We start from the raw sequence: 22,221 nt of genomic DNA, 5'->3' as shown, positions 1-22,221 counted from the left end.
ATCTATTAGTTAAAGATAAATAGCTACTTCTATCTATGGCTACTACTGGCCAGGGTCTCCTTGAAGCTCTTTATACAGGAATACCTCCTGCTGGTGGCTGGGGAATGATAGGCAGTGACAGGGATTGAACCAGAATCAGCTGCAAGCAAAGCAAGTGCCTTATATCCTATACTAACTTTTTAGTCCTGGAGGGGGGTATTTTTGAACCCTGAAATTTTGTGAAAAATTGTATATGTAATTTGTTTTTCCTTCGGAGAGGTCCAAGTTTGATTTATTGGTTGCACTGAGATCTATTCATTTTGAAGTTTAAAAACTATTATTTAAACTACATTAATTTCTGAAAGTCTTGTAGCCTGGAAATATTCATGACTACTAGGTTCAGAATCAGTTTCCCTCTGATCCTATAACATACTATGTTATGTGCTGTGATGTCAGGGTGTCATCTTGTACTTCTAAAGAATTAAAAGAATCACTTTGAAATATCATCTAAAAGCAGATGATGATGACATCTTCCAAAAAATATATTAAAATGATGGAAATACAGCTGAGTATTAGAGCAAAATATATTAAAATGATGGAAATACAGCTGAGTATTAGAGCACTTTCCTTGTCTGTATGAGAGCCTAGACTCAATTCCTGGTAGTGTCCTCAGCTCCTAGCCCCTGGCCCTTAAAAAGGGACCATAATGATATTAAAATCTTAAGACAATAGATTGCAAAGTGGCATCCTAAAATTTTAGGTAGGAAGTGCTAGGGGTCAGAGAATAGGCAACACACTTGGGGATGAGTTTTTTGTTTTGTTTTTTATTTATTTTTATTTTTGGCACCATGGTTTACAAAAGTGTTAGTGGTAGACTTTCATGCATTAAACATTCTAGCATCACACCCTCTACCAGTGTCCACTTCCCTCCACCATTGTCCCTGTGCACCCCCCCCCCCCCCAACCCCCAAGCCCTTCTACAGTGATTCCCTGAATCCCCTATGGTAAGCTTCCTATTGAAGATAAGTTGTCAGTTTCTGTGACCTTGGGCCTTTTTTTTTTTTAACTCCTGTACTAAGTTTCTTTATATCCCACATATGAAAAAGAATATTGAGTGTGTCCCTTCTCTTTTGACTAATTTTACTCAGCATGGTACTTTCCAGATCCATCCACGTAGTGGTGAATCACACCAAGTTTAGTAGTACTCCGTCGTGTATATGTGCCATAGTTTCTTTATCCAGTTATCTGTTCTTGGACACTTGGATTGTTTCCAAATTTTGGCTATTGTGAGCGGTGCTGCAAGGAACAAAGGAGTACAAGTGCAGTCTTCAGAATCTTCTCTGAATAGTGTTTGGGTCCTTGGAATAATTTTGTTTCTTTTAGTTGTAAGAAAATGGAAGACCATGCAATTAATTCATTTTAGTTTCTATATTTATTGTTGGGCTGGAGTGTTAGCACAGCTGGTCGGGCATTTGCCTTGCACTTGCGCGACCCAGTTTTGATTCCTCTGCCCCTCTCAGAGAGCCCGGCAAGCTACCGAGAGTATCTTACCCGCACGGTAAAGCCTGGCAAGCTACCCGTGATGTATTTGATATGCCAAAAAACAGTAACAACAAGTCTCACAATTTGTTGTGAGACATTACTGGTACCTGCTCGAGCAAATTGATGAGCAACGAGAGGACGGTGCTACAGTAGATTTATTGTGAAAAATCCCAGAGACATTTTTTTCAGTTACTTATTTTAGGGGAGTGGAGAGGTAGTATATGGGGTAGGGCACTTGCCTTGCACAAAACTGACCTGGGTCTGATCATCAACATCCAATATGCTCCTCTGAACCCCACCAGGAGTGATCCCTGAACACATAGCCAGGAGTAAGCCTGGATTAGCTTCAAGTGTGGACCTAAAATAAACAAAAAATTTACATAATTATAATTACTCCAGTTTATAACACTATTTGCCAAACACTTTAAACAACTAGTTCAAAAATATGCAGCTAGAAAGAGGTCGTTGGGTTTTTTGGGTTTTTTTTTTGTTGTTGTTGTTGTTGTTGTTGTGTGGGTGCTTAAGGCTTACTCCTGGCTCTGCACTCAGGGATCATTCCTGGCAGTGCTCAGGGTACTGGAGATTGAAACTGGGTTGCCGTGTGCAAGGCAAGTGCCCTCCCTGCTGTACTATTGCTTCTGCCCCTGAAAGATATAGTTTTAATACAGCATTCTGCTACCTCTCAGAATTGCATTTGTATTCATTCATGTTGATATTACCACCTAACAATAGACATACATTGTGAATGGAAACCAATAAGGTATGTGTGGATTAGCAATGAGACAGAGAGGCAGGCATATGGTTTGATAAGGAGAGGTGGAGTTATTAAGTCAGGGATCAAAGTGTTCAGTCTGTGTTTGATCTCATCTCATTTCAGAGCTCTCAGAATAATTATAGATCATTGTTGCTACTCAAGTGTGGTCTAGAGACTGGTCCATGAAATGTGTCTGTTATTTGTGAAAGGTCAGCTATTTTTAGAAATTAAAAATAAGCATTTGGAAACTTTGTAGCCATTTAAAAATGATTTTATATCTTTGAACCTAATAATAAAAATTAGCTCACATTTTAGACCTCTACCCACTTCACCCACACCCCGCTCCTGAATATTTTATTAATTTTTCATATTGTGGTTTACAGAGATTTTTTTGACGGTTTAGAGATTTTTTTTTTAAAGAAGTGATTCTTAACACTTTGAGAAGCACTCTTCTAGGTTGCAGCTTTTTATGTTTTTTAAGCTATTGTTTATCTAAAAGAGAAAAAATGTGATGGTAGTTTGAAGTTACAACCTAATTTGATCCTCTTTTTGATGATGAGTTAGAAACTACTTTATCATACTTGACTATTTTATCAGTTTCATGGTTCTGTGAGTATGTGGCCCTAAATTAAATTGACTTTTGGAGGAAGGAGGGCACCTTTCTCTTTTCTTCTTTCATTTTTATTTTTAATACTTACTACTTTTCTTAGGAATGACACATTTAATAAGTCATTGATCCAAGATAATAACATGAGAAACTTGCTTCATTATTCATTCATCATTCATTCTTCCTTGACTTATAAAATAAGACAATTTGGAGGGACTTGGGAGAAAGCACAGGATGGGTGCTTGACTTTCATGGTCAGGCCTCACTTCAATCTCTGGCACTACATGATCCTGTGACACCCCTGGGTATAGGCCTGCAAGTACCCACGAGTGTTGGCCCAAGCACAGAAATTTCCAGCCTGCTGTTCCCTCCTGCCACCCGCCTATCCCCCAACTCCCACCCCTCCCCAAAATAAGTGTAGAATGTAGACTTTCTATGTGTTCACATTTTTCTCCCAGAATAACAGAAACCCAACAATACAACAAAACATTCATTGCTGATGGTGGATGTTGCAACACCAGTTCAGTTTGTAATATTTCTTATTCTTTGTGGGTATATTAAGAAGTGCCCTTCTATAATATTTTGTGGCCAGATAGTGTCATGCAAAATTACCAACCCTAAGAGGGGTCTTTGCATGTTTTAACAACTGTCATCTCCTCTTCAAGATAGTCTCTTTTGGTGGTGCCCTCAGGTAGAATTTGAGAAGGAATATCTCACTGTCTTATAGATATTTGAAAACTGAACTTCAAATAGAGAAATGAGCTGAGTATATGAACAGGCAGTTCACAAGTAGAGAAACTCAAGAACAAAGAAATGTTCAGCCTCACTAATTAAAAAATGAGGCTATTAATTTGGCTGGATTGACAAATGATGCTGATTTTGGAAAAACTGTTACCCTTACATACCTCTAGCAGACCCATAATTTTATTCAGCCTCTCTCAGGGTAATTTGGCAGAAGTCATCAGGCACACACAAAAAAATCAACTAACTCTTTACCAAGCAGTTCTACTTTGGGAGATTTAGTCCAAGTCAATAATTAAGGAGGCACTCAAAAATTTAGGGTAACTATATTGTAGCATATCCCTATAATGGGGTACTGTAGAGCATTAAAATGAAGTTGTAGAAATTTGTATATATTATTAAGGAACAAAATATATTACCAAATGCTCTGTATGCTATAATTATATTTCTGTAAAGTGCAGTTATACAAATACATGCATAGAAAATATCCAAAGGATATATTTTAAGTCTGTATGTGGAAAGTATTGAGTGTTTGTATAATTTTTGCACATTTGAATTTTAAAAATTTTTCCCCACTAATGAGCATGCATCACATTTGAAGCTTCTTTGTTGAAGATTTGGCTTCCATTTTAAAATGCACAGAATGGTATAGGAGGAAAGGAAACCTGATAATCAACAGGATGTCGCCATTCCCTAGGTCTTTTTTCTGAAGGTTCACGAGAAGCCTGTTTTTCTTTCAGCACTGGTATTTGAAAGCTGAGTTTGAGTTTTTTTTTTTCCCTTCTGTGACAAATGCCTATCATTTTCTAAACAAGAAAGCCAATGTCCCAGTTAGGTGTGTGGAGTTCTTTTCATTCCCTTGCAGCCCTGTTGTGTTAACACTGAATAAGCAGAGACAGCCTGGCTGGTGGTGAAAGATGGTGAGCCAGCCTTGGGGGTTTTTCTGGTCAACCCTAAGCCTCTGATTGCCACGTTTTCCTAATTTCCCATTTCCAGGGCATCACTAAAGTGACCTTGCTTGCTGAATATGATGCTCTGAATCCCTCAGATTTTCACAAGCATTTGGAAGTGGGCAGCCAGGCGATTGTTTACAGGACTCCAAATGAACTGTGCACTCACAGCAAGTTTGATAAACACACATTTCCTCCTTTTATCAGTGAGATTGCAGAATGTGAAGTATGAGTTTCCAGTTTTACTCATTCCCCTCAACCCTTTTCCTGTTTAAAAACTTAGACATACTAATTGGATGCTGATCTGTCCCTGTTTTTCATTCTGCTTACCGGTAGTTGACGGTTTATTCTAATACTTACCTAGGCAAAGTTTGGCAATCCTTCAAAAATAAACTTCCCATTTATTTAACTTAAAAGAGATTCATCCCAAGGAATGTAATGTGAGCATTAATTAACAGTAATGACTGCTAATCACTTTGCTTTTTATACTCCTCTAGGAGCACTGCTATTATCCAATGTAGTTAAGTAAAATGCTTGTATATGAATCAACAATGCTGCATCCTTTTAGCAGCTATTGCTTACAATCAAGCTTTGCATAAATTAGAGTTAACTAAAATTGATTTTAATATGCTACATTTCTTTCTACATTAGTAAACTAAAATATCTTGCTAAATATCCTGAATATTAAAAAGATATTACCTTTTTTTGGCAATTATCCTTGTGGTAAATGAAAACCAATATTTCAAATACATTTTCTCAGTTAGCATTTTCCTTTAGATTTCTTTAAATTGCATGTGAAATATTCTTCATAGTCACAGTACTGATCCTGCTGTAAGCTTTTTATCAGATCAATGAAACGTAATAGCCTTGTGTTTAATTTTTCTGAATTTGTGCATTTACTTCGTAGAGGATGTTACAATTTCTTTAAATTATATAGCCCATTTATATAATCTTGGGTCATAAGATTGTGCATTCAGTGTTCATTAAAAGGGGTTGTTTTATTATGTTAGTGTATTATCAGACTATTATAAAAGCTTTCTGTTTATTTACATGCATCCAACATACCTACCAATTGCCTTGCCTCAGGAGGAGAGTAAGCAAAACTCATAAATTAATAATTTAAGGGAACTATACTCAAGTAGCATTTTTGTTAAGTTAATAAGAGTCTTAGAGTCAGTGCTAGCTACTTTAACAATGCTTTACTTTTGACTTTTATTGCTGAAAATAACTTGTTAAACTAAGGCTTTTGTAATAAAATCAAATCTACATACGATCCGAAGCCCTTTCCCCTCTTTCTGATTTATGAGTAGGTTGGCATATTATTGAAGAATTTTAACACTTTCACAGTTCCGCACTTTGATTTGGGAGATGGTGCTAATCTCTATCGAAGTTTGAGAGTGACAGAATGACTTGTATACTATTTTTCTAGGGAATTTGGGATGATTTTTAGATGCTTCAGTTTTATGATGGTACCTGTATTGATGTTGATTTGTCTAATGTGTGATTTGGGGATGTGAACTAGTGTAAGTGAAGTATCCTCCTTTCTCAATTTGTATAATTGTTATCGTTCATTTTGATATTTTTATAGTGGCTCAAAAATGAAGGACCATCAAAATAAAATAATTTAACATCCCTTTTCACTTTTGTATTATTTGTAGTGTCAAATACTTAAATTTTTGGTGAATAAACAAGTGGAAAAAATTAAGTAGTAGCATAATAAGATTTTTATACTTACTAGTCTTATTGTAATGCATTGTAAACATATGTATTTGAAAAAGCCTTTGGCACTGTACTTAAATTGTAATAAGAATGATGTGAAAGAACGGAAAATATCTGGAAGCTTAATTGAATGCTATCCATATATAATCACTAAATGTTGTCAGTACTATTATGTGTAACTTACTTTATTCCTTGGTACTGTTGTACAGTAGCACAAAATATATATATGTCTATGAGAAGAAAATAAAAACACTTTGTCATTTATATTTTGCATTTTCTTTGAGTTTGAGTTTTTTTTATATAAAATAAAATTTCATATGAAAAAGGCAAGGTTTTCAGTTTCTATCCTTTTTTTTTTCCCAGTGTGTTTACTTCCATGTAAGAGTGATTGATCTGTAGCTGTCATTTTACCCAAAGAGGGGACAAATGGAATTGGCCTTTTAGACAAAAGTATGCAAACAGACTGCATTCTTTCTGCTGATAGAATTATGGAAGGATTGCATGAGGTGCCACATTCATTTTCCTATTGATTGTAAAGAGGATTCTGCAATGGGATGCTGTTTCCAATGGATAAGGAGATGCTATGATTAGTTACCTTTCTCGTGAAAGCACTACAAAGGAAAATGCAAAACGTGTGCAGTGCAGTGTTCTCAGTTTGACAGTTGTTTTTGTTAAGTTTTTTGCCCCACTGAAGTCCAGCCTATTTTAGAAAAACATACATTTTAGGTGTCCCCCCCTTATATTAGGTTTAAATTTAGATTTCCGTGCATTTGATCCTTTAAAAGAAACTGCACATTACGTATAGATTCTTTTTCTTAGAATCTATTGTAAAGCTTCAAAGCTGATGCAACAGTGCCCTCTATAGGTCAGTAGTGAATAGAGGCCGCATGCCGATAATTCAGAATTTTCAGGTAAGAAGCAGGATATTTAAATTTAACTTTTGCTCAGACAAGAGACTCTTTTTTCCTCAGTAGACATTCTTGGTTTTTTTTTCAGTAGCGGCTTTACTTTAAACAAAGGGAACAAAAGACCATTCTAAGGATTCATTTGAAATTATTAGCTACCTCATGTCATTACCCAGTGTTGTAAATCTCAAATTTTATCAGACATTCATCAGAGTAATTTGAGACAGAAGGAATCTTACAAACTGTACTGTCTCTTCATGAAATTTCTTTTTGAAGTTGAGTTCCAATAGGAATGTTTCAAAAAATTATTTCATTCCACTGTATTAATTTCTTCCTTCTAATTAGAATCTGAATAAGCTGTCTAGAAGTTAACTTTTACTTGTACCTGAGTTTGGCAGCCCTAGTTCTATACATCACATTATTTAAATTCAAACTCTGGAAGTTACACAGTGGCTAAGTCATTTATTCTTACTATTGATTTAAATTTTAGATTTCCTTCTTTAGTTTTCAATTGGATTGTACATGTTGCTAGCTAGTTTTTACTTATAAAACAGTATTTTTTATAAAGTTATATGATATAAAAGCAGCTACTGTGTTTAGCTGTGTTTTGAAGAGAAAACTTCTAAAGACTAACTTATTTCTGAAAGTATTTTAGTTAAAGATGTATGGACTACATTTTAGCTTTTCCATGTATTCTCTATGTAATATCAAATATATGATTTTTAATTTTTTTGACCTTTGGTTCTGCTTTGGGAAGAAAATACCTTATCTTTTGAGGATTTGTGAAGGATTAGAGATAATATATATTAATTGGCTGCATCATTTTAGATGCCCAAACTATAATGGTAACTTTAATCCAAAAATCACACTGTGAAGGTTAGTGGTATTATTTTACAGCAGGCGTTTTAATATAAATCTGAACACATATAATGCACTTTTTTTAAAATGCCATTTCATAGCTTGTGATGATTGCTGTGGATCTTAAAGCTGCCATACAATTACTTAGCATTATGAACCAAGAAACGGAGATGTGTATTAACTTCCAATTCCCTACAGACCTCATCTCCAAACTTAAAAGTCATGTTTATAAACTTCTGTAGAGAGTTCCAAAAAAAAGGGGGCCATTTATTTTTTTTCTTTCTTAAATGCTGTATCTGGGAATACTTTTTCATTTACCTGTGTTCTTAGTTCTTATTCATACATGGGTTGTGTGTGTGTGTGTGTGTGTGTGTGTGTATGTGTGGTATCAAGAATTGAACACAGGGCCTCACACATGCTAGGCAACAATGTAACTGAACAAGCCCAGCCCTCATTCCTATTGGCAAGTCATATTTGCTTTCTCTGGCTAAAAACAAAACAAAACAAAACAAAACAGCAAAACACTCAAATAGATGAAAGTGGAGATTTTCTGCTTAAGATGGTGATGGGAGTTGAAAGGCCCACAAAAGTTATAGAGTTTAAGAGAAACTTTGCAGTCCTGGAAGATAGCTTAAAGTGCTGAAGCACTTGCTTTGCATGCGGAAACCCCAGGTTCAATGTCAGCTTTGTATGATTCCCTGTGTTCCTTAGGGAATGACACACAAACATGAGCCTGGAGTAGTCTATGAGCAATGCTGGGTTTGACTACCAAAAAAACATAAATAAAAGCAAAATAAAATAGCATATATTCACTCTCTCTTCGTGTGTGTGTGTGTATATGTGTGTATCATATATATGTGTGTGTTTGTGTACATTGCACAGACACATATACTCCTTTTGTTTTGTGCAAAGGCTTTCTTCTACTTTTACTGGAATTCAGAAAAGCTCCTAATTCTGTACCTGTCACGAAAGATGCTCAGCATATGCCTGGCAAATACAAAACTCTTACATCAGACTTCTTATTGGCATATGATTTGAGATATCATATGTATTAAAATGCAGTTTAAATGTGCTAGTATAGTACTATAGTGATTGTTTTCTGTGAACCATTTAAACAAACAGAATTTCAATATTATCCATCAATTCTTAAAAGTCTACAAATTGTAGCTACAAATAATGGAATTGAATAGAAATACTCAGAACTTGTCTTCAAGATGATTAAAAGCTATTATACTTCACAGGGATGGATTTTAGCTAAAGATTCGGGCATTTTAAATGAACCAATGAGAAAAATAATCACATAAACTTCAGAATTGATTTTTCTCACATGCAGTATTGCTTCTCATGAAAAATTCTTATTTGTGAATTTTATCAATACTGAACTACCTTGAATTTACATTGTGAGAAATTATACATTATTTTTAATATATGTCTTGGACTAAAATTGAGAGCTCCAGAAGTATCTTTTTCTATTGTTATAAAGAAGGCACCCGTATTTTAAGGTGATAGAATAAAAATGAACAAGTGCTTAATAAACCAAATACGGTAATTCTTTTTTAAAATATTGACCAGTTGAAGTGAGAATTATGATTTAAATTAAACTCTGGTTTACAAGACTGACAAGATTCTGTCTACCAAAAAAATTGAATAAGGTATTTTTTTCTTTGCAATGAGAGTACCAAATTAAGAAACTGCTTAATTAAAATAATGATAAATGTAGATTACATTACTGAAGACAGTGAAATACAGCTGCTCTCTAGTGAGAGTCTGCATAATTTACTAATACTGTACAAAGAAGCAATGGAGCAGCCACTGCAGACTGTTAGAGGAAATGTCCTGTTTATTCTACATACATTTCTTTTTTTAATTAAAATGTCAATGAAAATTTTATAGCAGCATTCCAAAAAAAAATTCCTTTAAATTTCTTCAAGATGGTAGAATATGAGACAAGATCATTACTGCTGCTGAATGAAAATGATTAAATTTGAGAAAAATATCTTTATTCTGTTTTTCTTATTATAGTTGATATTGAAGTATGTGTTTATATATTATATGCAATATGTAATATATATGTATAAGAATCTAGCATGTGAAAATTGGAGCAAAATCTTTGAATATACACTTTTATAAAAAAGTCTTTGGGGTTGAAGCTTTGTGTTTTTCTTTTCATTACATTAGGTGTAATGTTCTATAAATTGTGGGAGTGATGCCAGGAATAAAATATAAGGAATTTTAAAAAATAATAGAATACATAAACATTTAAAAGTCTTTTGGAGTCAAGCATTATTTGGATGAGCCACAAATAGTATTTTTACAGAGGTGTAGTTTTAGGTCCTGAGAAATTCTCAAGGTGGGGCAAATAGCTCTGGACATATCAGAATAAGTTGATATTCCTCCTCAGCATCATGGGTCATGATGAGGTATATATGTTGCTATTGTGTGTCTAGGGACCAAGATGTAGTTAAGAATCCCTGTTATACTGTATATTCCTGAATATAATTTTAATGATAAGAAGTGATCTTTTACTTTCATAATATTAAAGGAAACCAGTATATAATTTGTATGTAACAAGAAGTGTTAATATCTATAAAGTGAGGACTTTGGCATAATTTAGACTGTCCCACATGTTAACCATATGATCCTGTTTTTTAACGTCTCTGTACTATTGTTTTCACATTTATAAAGTGAGCTTTAGTAATAGTACCTACACCATAGGGTTGTTCTGACGATTTAATGGGATAACTCAATGAAAATAGGTGATAATGGAAAGTTCAATAAATATTGTTACGTTATTATTGCTCTTGCTGTTGTCATTCACTAGGTATAACATTTCTGGTGTATTGGAGCATTACTGTATTGTTAATGCTTAACTAACTTTAATAAGATCATTATTATCAGGCATTGTTACCCATTGATTTTGTTGTTAAACAAGTTAACTGTTCTGTGTATTCAGTTATAGTATGACTGAAATTCTGTTACTCTTTATTTTGTCTTTAATCTTTCCTTCTAATGTTTTACATATTAGTTTATTTATACATGGTAAAGATGATGTCAAAGCTTGTGTGTTTCAATATGTCTATTTTGGACCTTGTTTTTGATTGTGATTTGGGCAAAAATTAATTGAAAGATTTCCAGAATCCGGATTTCTAAAGGTTCTTTCAGGTGTTCTAAAAAGTCTTAACTAGGAAAGCTTGATGGACATATGACTAATAAGTTTGCTTTCTCAGAGAAAAATGTAAGAAAAAACTTTTAAAACATAAGTCATTTTTTGATATGTATCTAATTCCTTTTCATTATTATATGGGTTAGGTAACATGGCTATAAGATAAGAGCTTCTTAAGATGACTTTATATGCTCTTGTCGAAAGTAGACTATGGACTGAACATGTTTGCCACTCAATGCCTCTTTTGCAGACCACAACACCCAAAAGGAGAAAGAGAACACAGGGGATTGCCCTGCCACAGAGGCAGGGGGGGATGGGGGGGTGGGGGTGGGGGGATATTATCCATGGTGGTGGAAAATGGGCACTGATGGAGGGATGGGTATCTGATCATTGTATAATCGAAACCCTAGCACAAAAAATTGTAAATCTACAACTGTACCTCATGGTGTTTCACTAATAAAAAAAAAAAACTCTAAAAAAAAAAAAGATGACTTTATATGCTCATTTCTTTAATTTCAAAAAATGATAAGTGCAAGGTGTATACAGATGATGCCATATGCTACATGTCTCTAATCTATAATGTTTGCATATGCTATATGAAGTTTAGGATGTAAACATACTATTTATTTTTCCTTCTGTGTTTGTTACACGCTTTTTTATAGTTGCTAGAGATGTAGATGATTAAGGCATAGTGCCTATTTATGGATTTGGCAATTTTAGTTTTAAGGAAGAAAGTTAGTTTTACATGTTCATCAGAATGATTATAGTGAATGTTTTGCTATTAAAATATTTCATATTCTTATATTGTAGTGTTTTCTCTGTGACTTGCATGCATCCTTCGTTATTTCACTAATGTCACTAGGGTTGTCCTAAGAATCTTGTGGTCTTTAAGTCTTCGTATCACCCTACCTGTGTGTTTGATTGTTATTCTTATGATTCATTCTTGTTTTAGCTTATAGTTTTGATCAGTACTTTGAAATTATCAATTATTCTTAACAATTTAGTCTTTGAGTTTCTCCATTTCTACCATATATTAGTTATATTTCCTCATCTTGTTCCTCTCTGATAGAGATAATTACAGATAATTACATATCTATACAGTTTTTCAGTGCTTTCAGTTTTACTATCAAATATATATACTGAAGTGAAGTATGAAGTAACTCTAAAATTAAATCAAACCTCCAATTCAGTGTGTCCTAAGGTCATTAATTAGCTACTGTTTACTTTTGTATTTTAAATTAGTTGCTTTGGAAAGCCAGAAACACCCTACCCCCTTTATTTATGGAAGCGCATTTACTTCAGATATTCTTTAGTGCTATCATTTAACACAGATTCTGCCAAAGACTAGGTACTGTTATGGAGCCTATTTTTAGGTTAATGTCAATAAGCCTTGTTTTTTGATGGAGTTCTTGATCCCTTAAACTTTATATTTATAAATTATACTTAGAAATTTTGTCTTCAGCTTTGAGTGGTTTGATTTCTTCCTCAGGATACTGAGCACATAGTTTCTTCTCAGATGTTATTTATGTCTATTGTAGACAAAACAAGGCTACATAATATGTAAAACTTCTCTAGCTGTAATGATTTTGCATAATTGTAAGATGCCAAATTTATGTTGATGCCTTTTTTGCTTTATGGTTAATTGATAATTACCAATTCCCTACTGTGTGTACAATTACTGCATTCACCAAATTCCCTGTTTTATATAACAGATTTAGTGTGACTGTAAAAATGTCTTATTCTTTATGCCATGTTTTTATTGACTTCGAATCAAATAATCAGTCAAGACATCTTATATGGAAATGATTATAAAGCATTTAAAACCAAGAAAAGTGAAGAGAAAATATAGTAAGTTGTAACTACTGTAAGTAATTAACATAGTAGTTAAAACATTGTTTTATAAAAGGCATTGTTTATGAATTTATTATACAAATATTTGAGTTTATAGTATTGTCTAGAAATTAAAAAATCTGTATTAAATGTGGCAAACACAAAGGAATCTTTTCAGCTATCAACTTTGTAGAAAACAAAATAAGTTTTGTTTTGTTATGATTTAACTAGGTTATTTCCTTATTCAACACAAGATTTGTAATAAGTTGGTAAAACTATTATTTATTTCCTTACATTTTTCTACTTCAACTATCTGGCAGTTTCGCATAATAAAAGTAGAATTAGCATTAATACGAGCTTCTTTGTTTAGTTATTAGATTCTAACTGGGCATTTCTGCAGTTTTGAAATTTTATTTTCTGTTCCTTTATTTTTGACTCTCTTTTTCATCTGTCTTCTACCTTACAAGTAGTGCAAAAAAGCCTGTATTCTGAGAGTTGGTGCTTAATAGTCATCTTGCAGACATACACATACAACTGTATTTTTTTAGTGGATAAGCTACATTGGAACTGCAGTGTTGATCGTACCATTTAAAAAAATATAAATTATAACAATTTTCTTTGATTTTAAAATAATTATTTTTAAATTTAAAAATATATAAAAATATTAATAAAATACTCAAAATTTAGTCACTCAGGTAATGTTTTTACATATACCCTACATGTAACCTACATATTTAGCACACATACATAAATTTATACATGTTCACAAATGTATTTGTATAGTCATTTATGTATACACGTTTTTCCATTGCTTTTGTAAACTGAAAATATTAGAAACCTTTTTCTATGTCATCAGAACTTCCTTATGAACATAATTTAACGACTAGCTAATATTCCTTGCTATGGATATGTACTAATTTCCTTAATGGTCCTAATTTTGTAAATTGGCTTGAATATTTTTTTGTAAATAATAGGACTTAGATGTGAGTACATAATTTATTGTCTGCATGAAAAGAAATAATTTTGTAATGACAGCTATCAAGACAGAATTAGTAGATCAAAAATTATGATTCTGTCTAAGACCATTGCTATACATTGCTTAGTTTATTTCTGTAAATAATATACCTGCTTATCGCATTATTTATATTTTGAAGTTCAAAGGCTGCTTAATGTATCTGAAACTTCAGCTTGAAATTCTGTTTTACTCTCCTTGACATTTGGAGAATACAAGCTGAGAGAAGCATTCTGCCCATCTCTGACTTTATTTTATACTTGGAACAAAACCAAAGAGATATATGTTAGGGCAACTTAGTCATGTAATGCGATGCTTAGGGTTATTTTGCCCTACTATTTTGAGAAGTCAGTTTTCATTGATTTAATGGGGCTATATTCCTAGATGACCAGCTGCATAGTGGTTTACTAATAAATGTGCTATGTGGATGAACACACACATGTGTATATATATATATATATATATATATATATATATATCCCTGTTATTTTTAAAGCAGTTACAATTATATTAGCTAATTATAACTCATTTCCCCCCTAGATTCTATTTGTTGGTTTGTTTTCTGTTAACAATAAGTTTGACATTATTTAGAAATAATTTCTAAGTTTTCCTCACCAAACAAATTACAGAATACTAGATTCACCATTTGACACTATATATTTTTAATATCATATAAATGTTTGATAAAATATACACTGTACAAATTACTTCTACAAGTATAAGCCATTACTTTGTCTTCTTCCTTTTTAAAATGTGCTTAGTGTTGTTAATGTTGCTGATTTTATCATCTCATTATAAACAATCTATATAAAACTGTAGTGCTACTATTTTGAATTTAGTGGATTTAATATAGTAATGATGATAATAATAAAATACTTCATTTGTAAGACTAAAACGGATAGTGTTTATTTTCTGGTAACTATAACTAAATGGTTACACTTTGAGAAAAGAGTATTAGAAAGCCTTCTGAGCATTGTATGTAAATTTTGCTTTGCTGTTGTCGCTACTTTTTCAGAACTAAATTTTTCCATATTTACTTGCATTGTTTTTTACTGGCTTCTGTGACATATTTTGTATTTCAAGTCTCATTTCTTGGTAGATTCTTATTAGTGGTATGTAAAGCAGTGTTTGCCACACTAGCTTGGGCATGTCTGTGTAAGATGGAGAGTTGTATGAAGGAGGTGTTGTTGCTCTTCTCCATGCTGCTGTATCTTCACTTAATCTCTCCCTACTTCTCAGCTCTAAACAGCTCTACATAAACATTCTGTGTGCAACATTTAGTTAAATTCTTTGCCTGTTTTTTTTTTTCACCCCTCCAATTCTCATTCTGTCTTCTTTCACCTCTCCAACAAATGGTGTGTGAACATACACATTAAGGGGACTTTCTAAGTATTAAACATAGACTTTAGGATCTAGATCTGCTTTAATTGCTCAAATGCCCAGGTGATGTCACTACTGCAGGCCTGAAGCTTTACTCTCAGTAGTGAGGTTTTCGCACTCTTATTCCCTTTTCCCTGAGGCTGTCATTTATTGGAACAGGAATATTGGGATGGAAAACTTTCTTCACATAATTACAAAAAGAGTTTAGTATTGTCAGTGTGTAGGGAGAGGTATGGTGGAGTTGGGGTTGCGGGGTGTGAGGGGTGACTGAAAGGGCTAGGGCTCCTTTGCATGTAGAAAGCCCTATGTTTGATCCCTGGCACTACATTATATCCCAGCACAGTCAGATCTACTGTTCTCAAAGTTAACATGGAATACATTTTATTTCCCTTTTTATTTATTGTTATTTTTGTTTTGGCCACTAAAATTACATCTGCCACTACTCAGGAGACTATGGGTTGCCCAGTGACTCGGAGTCCTATGAAAGCAAGGCATATAGTCTAACACATCATGTTAACTTTCTGGCATAGATTACATTGTCTTTTTAAACATAATTTTCTATGTTTCTACAGTTTTCCTGTAATATTGGCAGTTGCCAAGCCTGGTAAATGAATATATCCCTGAATTTTGGTTATTCTGTAATAATTTTGTATATAGTGTCCCTAATGTTACTTAGTATAGACTAATGGTAACTTGTATCAATATTTACTTTTCATGATCAGATTTTGTAGTATATCATCTCTATATGATTATTAAGAAAAACTGCTGGGAATTTTGGGAATGAATGTGAAGATCATAAATTGGGAGCTAGATGGAGGCTTTAATGAAAATTAGGTTACTGCAGAAAAACACTTTTATTCCTTCTCATCCCTATGGTTTTCATGAATAGAATCACAGACAATTCAGTGGAAATGAATTGCCTGTTGAAAGTGAGAAAAATAACCCAATATGATACAGCTGAGGAATTGTTCCCATTATGCTTTTAAATAATGTATTCAATGTGCTTTTAAATAAAGAAATATATAGTTTTCTGTACAAAAGTAGACTGCTTCTAGCAATAAGTCATATCAGAACTTACGGCAGAGTGATTGAAAGATTGGCCGATTTTAGAAAGGTAAAACGTATGACCAGGTTCTGTAGCTTGACCCATTATTTTCAGTTCAGTAATCAGATGTAGCCACTGTCATAACTCCTACGTCATTACTGAGATGAGTTTGGTAAAGTACATTCGTTTACAACATTTTTGAGGACAAATAATTAAATTGCCTACTGCGGTTGGTTTCAAGGTGGCAGAAGTTCCATATTCTAATTTTAAAGATTAAGAAAACTAGAAAAACTTTTCTTTCCAGTATGCACTATGCTTGAAATTTAATTGTATTTTAATTTATGACCAAGAAAAAAAGAGTCTAGCATAGGTTTTGCTTTTTCAAATCTTTGCAAACATTATTTTAGAACTAGATACAACATTTAAGTTATATTCCCAATCATATTTGTCTAGGTACTTTCAATGAATATAGATTGCTTGTTCTTTAGTCAGCCTACATTTAAAAGGCTTATGTTTTGCCATAATACTGTAGAATTATTTGTGGTAATGTTACAAGTCTCTAAACTGCATGAACATTATCCTGCTGTTTTATTGTTTTATAATGTAAAAGTAAATGCAAGCATTAAGAAATGTGCAGTGCTGTCAGGCTCCTTTAGGATTTAAGAAAATTGCCCCTACTATTGAAGAACTGAAAATAATCTTTCAGGTCGCAAAGAGCAGTTGTTATAATATTGCCTAGCATTTTGCTTTCTTTTTTACTCTTAACCATGGTGGTGATTTGAGTCAAAGCTGAAAAAACTCAGATTTTATTTGATTTCAACAAACTGTTATTGCCTTGTAAGAATTACATATAAAATAGCCAGGCTAAAAATAGAACAAAATAGAGGACTCAGTATTAACTCTCTCTGCATAAGGCTAAATCATAAATCAGTTTCTTATAATAGTAAAAATTTTGCAGCCCATTTTCTTGATGCAATTATAAATTTTATATAGCACAAGTAGTATGTATTAATCACAAAACTGAAATTATGAGGCATTGTAAGCTCTTCATAAAAATAAGAAGACATACAAACAAAATAAAGCCAAACCTTCCAGAAAAGTTCTCATGAGGCATTTTGGATTTTTAAAATGTAAGGAAGGAGATATTCCTTATGGTTTTAGCCTTTTGTCCTATCTGTTTTAAAATATTTCCATTTAAATGCAGATTTTGATTTTCCATCTGGCACTAGGTAGAAGCCATTCTATTATATTACTAAAAGAATAATCCACTTTAACACAACATTTCTCCCTAAAGGGATGTTCTTTTCTAGTCATAAGGTATTATTTTTCTCAGAATGATATTAACATTCATGATGTAGTGATTTTATCTTGATTTGAAAGATGTTTTGTTCTGGCAGTAAAAGGGATTAGGTGAATGTCCTTTGTATCCTGTTGCTTAAAAAAAAAAAAAACAGAGTCTTACCATGCTCAAGATTAGGTATTAGTAATTTTCAAAGTGTTTCGGGTGGGTATATGATTTGTATTTTTATAACAAAAATATTTAAGCCTGGTAAAATATAAATCACCACAATTATTTAATCAAATTCTTAAATATTGTGTTTTAAAAAAATAAACCGAATTTCCAAATGTCTGCCCCCCTTTCTTTATGCATTTTAAACAAGCCATTTAGATTCAGAGGGAAAGTATTAGAAGCTATTTATTGCATTCAGTTTCATGGATGTGTTGATTTTGCCTTACCTTCTAAATTTATTAAAAATTTAAGATAAAGAGGGATTAATTAAATGGGGTGTCTCAGTCACAAGAAGCAAGGCTCTGAAGGCCTCTGCTATTTGTTGGGCAAAGTATTGGCATGCAGAATGTCACTCTCCAAGACTTCAGCACTTTGGGACCTTGTGGAATGCCAGCACCATGCCCCTAGGCACGCTGTCATTCAGTTTTAGATTAATTAATCAGAGACTGCAGAGCCTTGTGCTTTTAGCCAGCCCATTTTTGAGGCAGAAAATACAACGTTTATAAAGCCTTGAATATTTTTTTGAAGTTTTTTTTTTAACAAAACCAGAATGACAATTTTTTTCAGAAAATATTTTTTCTTATACACATACAGTATATCTTATATATAATGTGAATATAAACAAAATTATAGGAGATATGTTATGTGGGTGTACATGTATGTTTTTATCACTTTGTAGGAGTGAATGCTTTTAATGAATTGAAACTTTAAAGCCCAACCTAAGTATGACATCTATAGCCCTTGGAGAATTTTTCTAATGTTGTATGTCCTTTAAACTTCCTTATTAATGATTTATTAAATCAGAGTAGGTAACAGGTTTATAATTATCATTAAGACTGAAGAGATTTCAGTAAAGTCTACCTGAATAAATACATTTATTTATCTAATCACAGGCACTGCTTATTCAAATTTTCATTAAGATTTTTATCTTCATCAAGGATATTTCTATTCATTCTTAGATAGAAAGCATTTTAAGATAAATGATGATTGTTACACTGGAATGTTTTGTTTAGACATCACATATTTCTCAAATAACATGTATATATTTATCTTGAGAAATGATTGCATTTTCATTTTTTAAGTTAATTTTATAATTATTATTAAGCATGAATCACTTGTGGATAAAATATTATTAGTTTCTAATTATGAGCAAACTTCTTTCTATGTTTATTTGCACCTTAAAATTAGTAAAGGACAGGAGATATATTTTAAAAAGACATGTTTTCATTTAAAAAGTTTAAAGCAATGTAGAATACAACTCCCTCCCCTTCCCCCAACATCCCCTCCACTTTCACCCTGTCAATTTTTTAGTGTTCTCACTGGAATTTATTTTGTTGTAGTAAATAAAAGACAAGTCATTATTAAACAGATTTTGCTGTTAATTCAATGTATGATTACCCTTTGCCATAGGTACTTTTAAGGGCTTTTATCCAAAATAAAATTCATTAAAAATGCAATTAAAAAAATCTATTGTTAATGACTGCTTGAGTGACTGGTTCATAATTGGCTCATTACAATAAAAAAGCAACTGTTTAAAAATCTTGACAATGAGATACGGTGTAGAGTGAACACTGTATTGTAATGCCCTGTGTGATTTTAGGCTCCGGAAGGTAAAGCAGAGACACGTGTAGATCTGAGACTTCAGACCAACTTTCTCTTCTACACTGGTACAGTGAGTTCAGGTCATGACCTAGCAAGGACTGTAGAGGAAGGAGCCCCTCTATTTACAGTGTCTCCCTCTAAAGAGTAAACTTAGGTAATATATTCCACTTACACGCCAGCACTCAGACTTCTCTTTGTTTCCCTTCCCCAGAAATCTTTTCAGTTGACTTAGATTACAAAGTTGTAATCAGGAAATCTTTAGTTCTGTTGGACTAAACTAACAAAGACAATATTGTCATACAAGCCATCATTATTACCTGACCCTTTGTTAGTGCAGGAAAGCATAGAAGTAGCTTTTTCAAGCTCCAGCATTTTTGATTAAGTACTCCTAGAGCTTTGTTTTTGTTCTAGTACTTTAGCGATTTAATATTTGTATTACATTTTCTTTAATTAATTGCTTTTAATTTATTTTATCTTTGGGACTTAAGTCTTTTAGTCAACAAGGAAAAGAAACTTGGTAAGGCAGAAAAAGTAAGCAGTAAATAAGTTTTACTTCATAAATTGAAGTTTTATTTATTTCTCTTTCTGGGTCTTGGGCTTGACATACTATAATTTCAATAATGTACTTTGAGATGTCAGACATCAGCTGTATTCTGTATAGTATAAAATTTTAAAATACTGACAAGTATAAATAAGAATGACCATTAAATTTCTGCTTCAAGTTCTACCTATAAGGCAAAAATCCTGAGCTCCAGCTGTAGTGTAAAGGCCTTCTTTAATGAACCCTATATTTCCAAAATGCTTTTCCTGTTTGAGGCTAAAAAAAAAAAAAACAGTAAAAGTTTTAGACTGACGGACTCCTGCTTTTGTTTAGTCTACAACAGCAATATTAATGTTGGTCTTGTGTTCTGGTGACTGACTTAGGTGTAATTTTTCATTACTTGTATTAAAAAGTTGAATTATTTTGAACTCTGAACTTTAAGACCAGTCCCTGTGTGAACCTTAGAGTATAAGCAAGGCAGTAACTTCAGAATCAAAATCACTCAAGACCACTCACCTCAAGCAATCACAGACTGTTGATACTAGAATTTAATAAAAATTAGGAAAAATCTCCCAGTCAGATAGTAACCAGTCCTTAAAGAAATAAGATATGTTTAATCAGCTTCATACCTGTATAAGTAACTAAACTGCTTGAGTATTTTTTTTATTTATCTGCTTTGCATTCCTCTAATCACCTTATTTTGTTATCTTTGCATTTTCTTTTCTATAGAGATAAGAAATGCCACAGAGGAAACTATTATTTAAAATATAGTGAGAATCACATTGTTTTCTGTTTTAGTTTTCTTTGAAGAGTTACTTTGTGTGTTTACCTTTGCTTTTTTTTTAATTGAAAGAAATTTACTTAGAGATGTGTGACAGAAGAGAAAGAGAGGAACACATGTTCAAGAGAGAGCATGGGCTTGTCCAGAGTGGAAAAAGCCTACTTTTGCTATTCTAAAACAAAACTAAGCAAAGCCTTTGTCATACTCCAAGTCAAGTGAGACAGCTTCAATCTATTTGACACTTTTTTCAGTCAACTTAATCTATTTCACACTTGTTCAATCTATTTCACAACTGTTTATTAAGTTACCTTAATACATCACAAAGGAATCATCTTACTTCCCAACTAAATATAACTTACTAAACAATATAGGAAATGCCTTGGATTAATTAGATCAGTAGCAAAATGTTTTCTACAGTTAGGAACTAGTAGAGCTATAAAAACTTCTTAAATATCACTTCAATGTTTGGTTCCTGAGAATGTTCAGTAATAAATTGTTTATTTATAGTAAGTTATTATTTGGTAACTATTCATGATCATGTTAGTGACTTAGAGATAGTCCTAACATTTTTCTTTTCTTTCTTTTTTCTTTTTTCCCTCTTGTGTTTATTATTTACTTGGAGTTTGTGTGTAGGGGCCAGAGAGGTAGAACAAGGGTTAAGTCACTTGCCTTTTACGTGGCTGACACTGGTTCAATCCTCTGAGTAACGCTAAGAGTGATACCAGAGCACAGAACTGGGAGTAAGTGCAGAGCCCGACATGGAAGGAAGAAAGGAAGGAAGGCAGACAGGTACAGAAGTATGAAGTTTTTAGGCATTTCGTATGCATATAATGATTAAGTTTTGTTCTCTTCTATGATGTGCTAATTTATCTACACCCAGGGAGCATTAATTTTGAATATTAAAGAAGAGCTACATATCCTCATTCATCAAATATGGTCTGAGTGATTGCTCTGTTCTGGGTCCTGAAGACAAGTGTGTGTGTGTGTGTGTGTGTGTGTGTGTGTGTGTGCATGTGTGTGTGTGTATACACATTATATATATAATGTCCCAGCTCTCTTAAGAGCTCATAGTCTAGATTCCAGAAGACAATATATGATGATAGAGATGCTTTATTTTTGTTTTTTTTTTAAACAGTGTTGTAGGAATATTGGTTTAAGAAATATTATCTTTTATATCAGGGAAGGGGGATGATGGGCAGTTGGGGAACAGATAAGTACAGAAGAGATGAAGAATGACATCCCAAAATAGAGATCATTTTATGTGGGATGAGCATGGGATGTGACTAAGTGTGCTTTCAAGTT

The 22,221-nt window shown here is 33.0% G+C and overlaps 1 protein-coding gene across 2 annotated transcripts in view; it reads left to right on the top strand.

Annotated features, from left to right (window-relative positions):
• DPH6 (diphthamine biosynthesis 6) overlaps positions 1-22,221 on the top strand; it is a 159,811-nt gene that overhangs the window by 25,828 nt on the left and 111,762 nt on the right. Inside the window, exon 4 of one of the 2 annotated variants that reach the window (XM_056133842.1) lies at positions 4,620-6,518. The exons of the other annotated variant lie outside the window; for it this stretch is intronic. Within the exon in view, the coding sequence (XP_055989817.1) occupies positions 4,620-4,805 (186 nt within the window). The 3' untranslated portion in view covers positions 4,806-6,518. Of the gene's footprint in view, positions 1-4,619; positions 6,519-22,221 lie in introns of those variants that run through there. 2 annotated transcript variants of the gene reach the window in all.

Source organism: Sorex fumeus, unplaced genomic scaffold (genome assembly GCF_029834395.1).
Source record: "Sorex fumeus unplaced genomic scaffold, SorFum_2.1 ptg000098l, whole genome shotgun sequence".
Classification (NCBI taxonomy): Eukaryota; Metazoa; Chordata; class Mammalia; order Eulipotyphla; family Soricidae; genus Sorex; species Sorex fumeus.
This window is presented reverse-complemented; position numbering and strand designations above follow the sequence as displayed.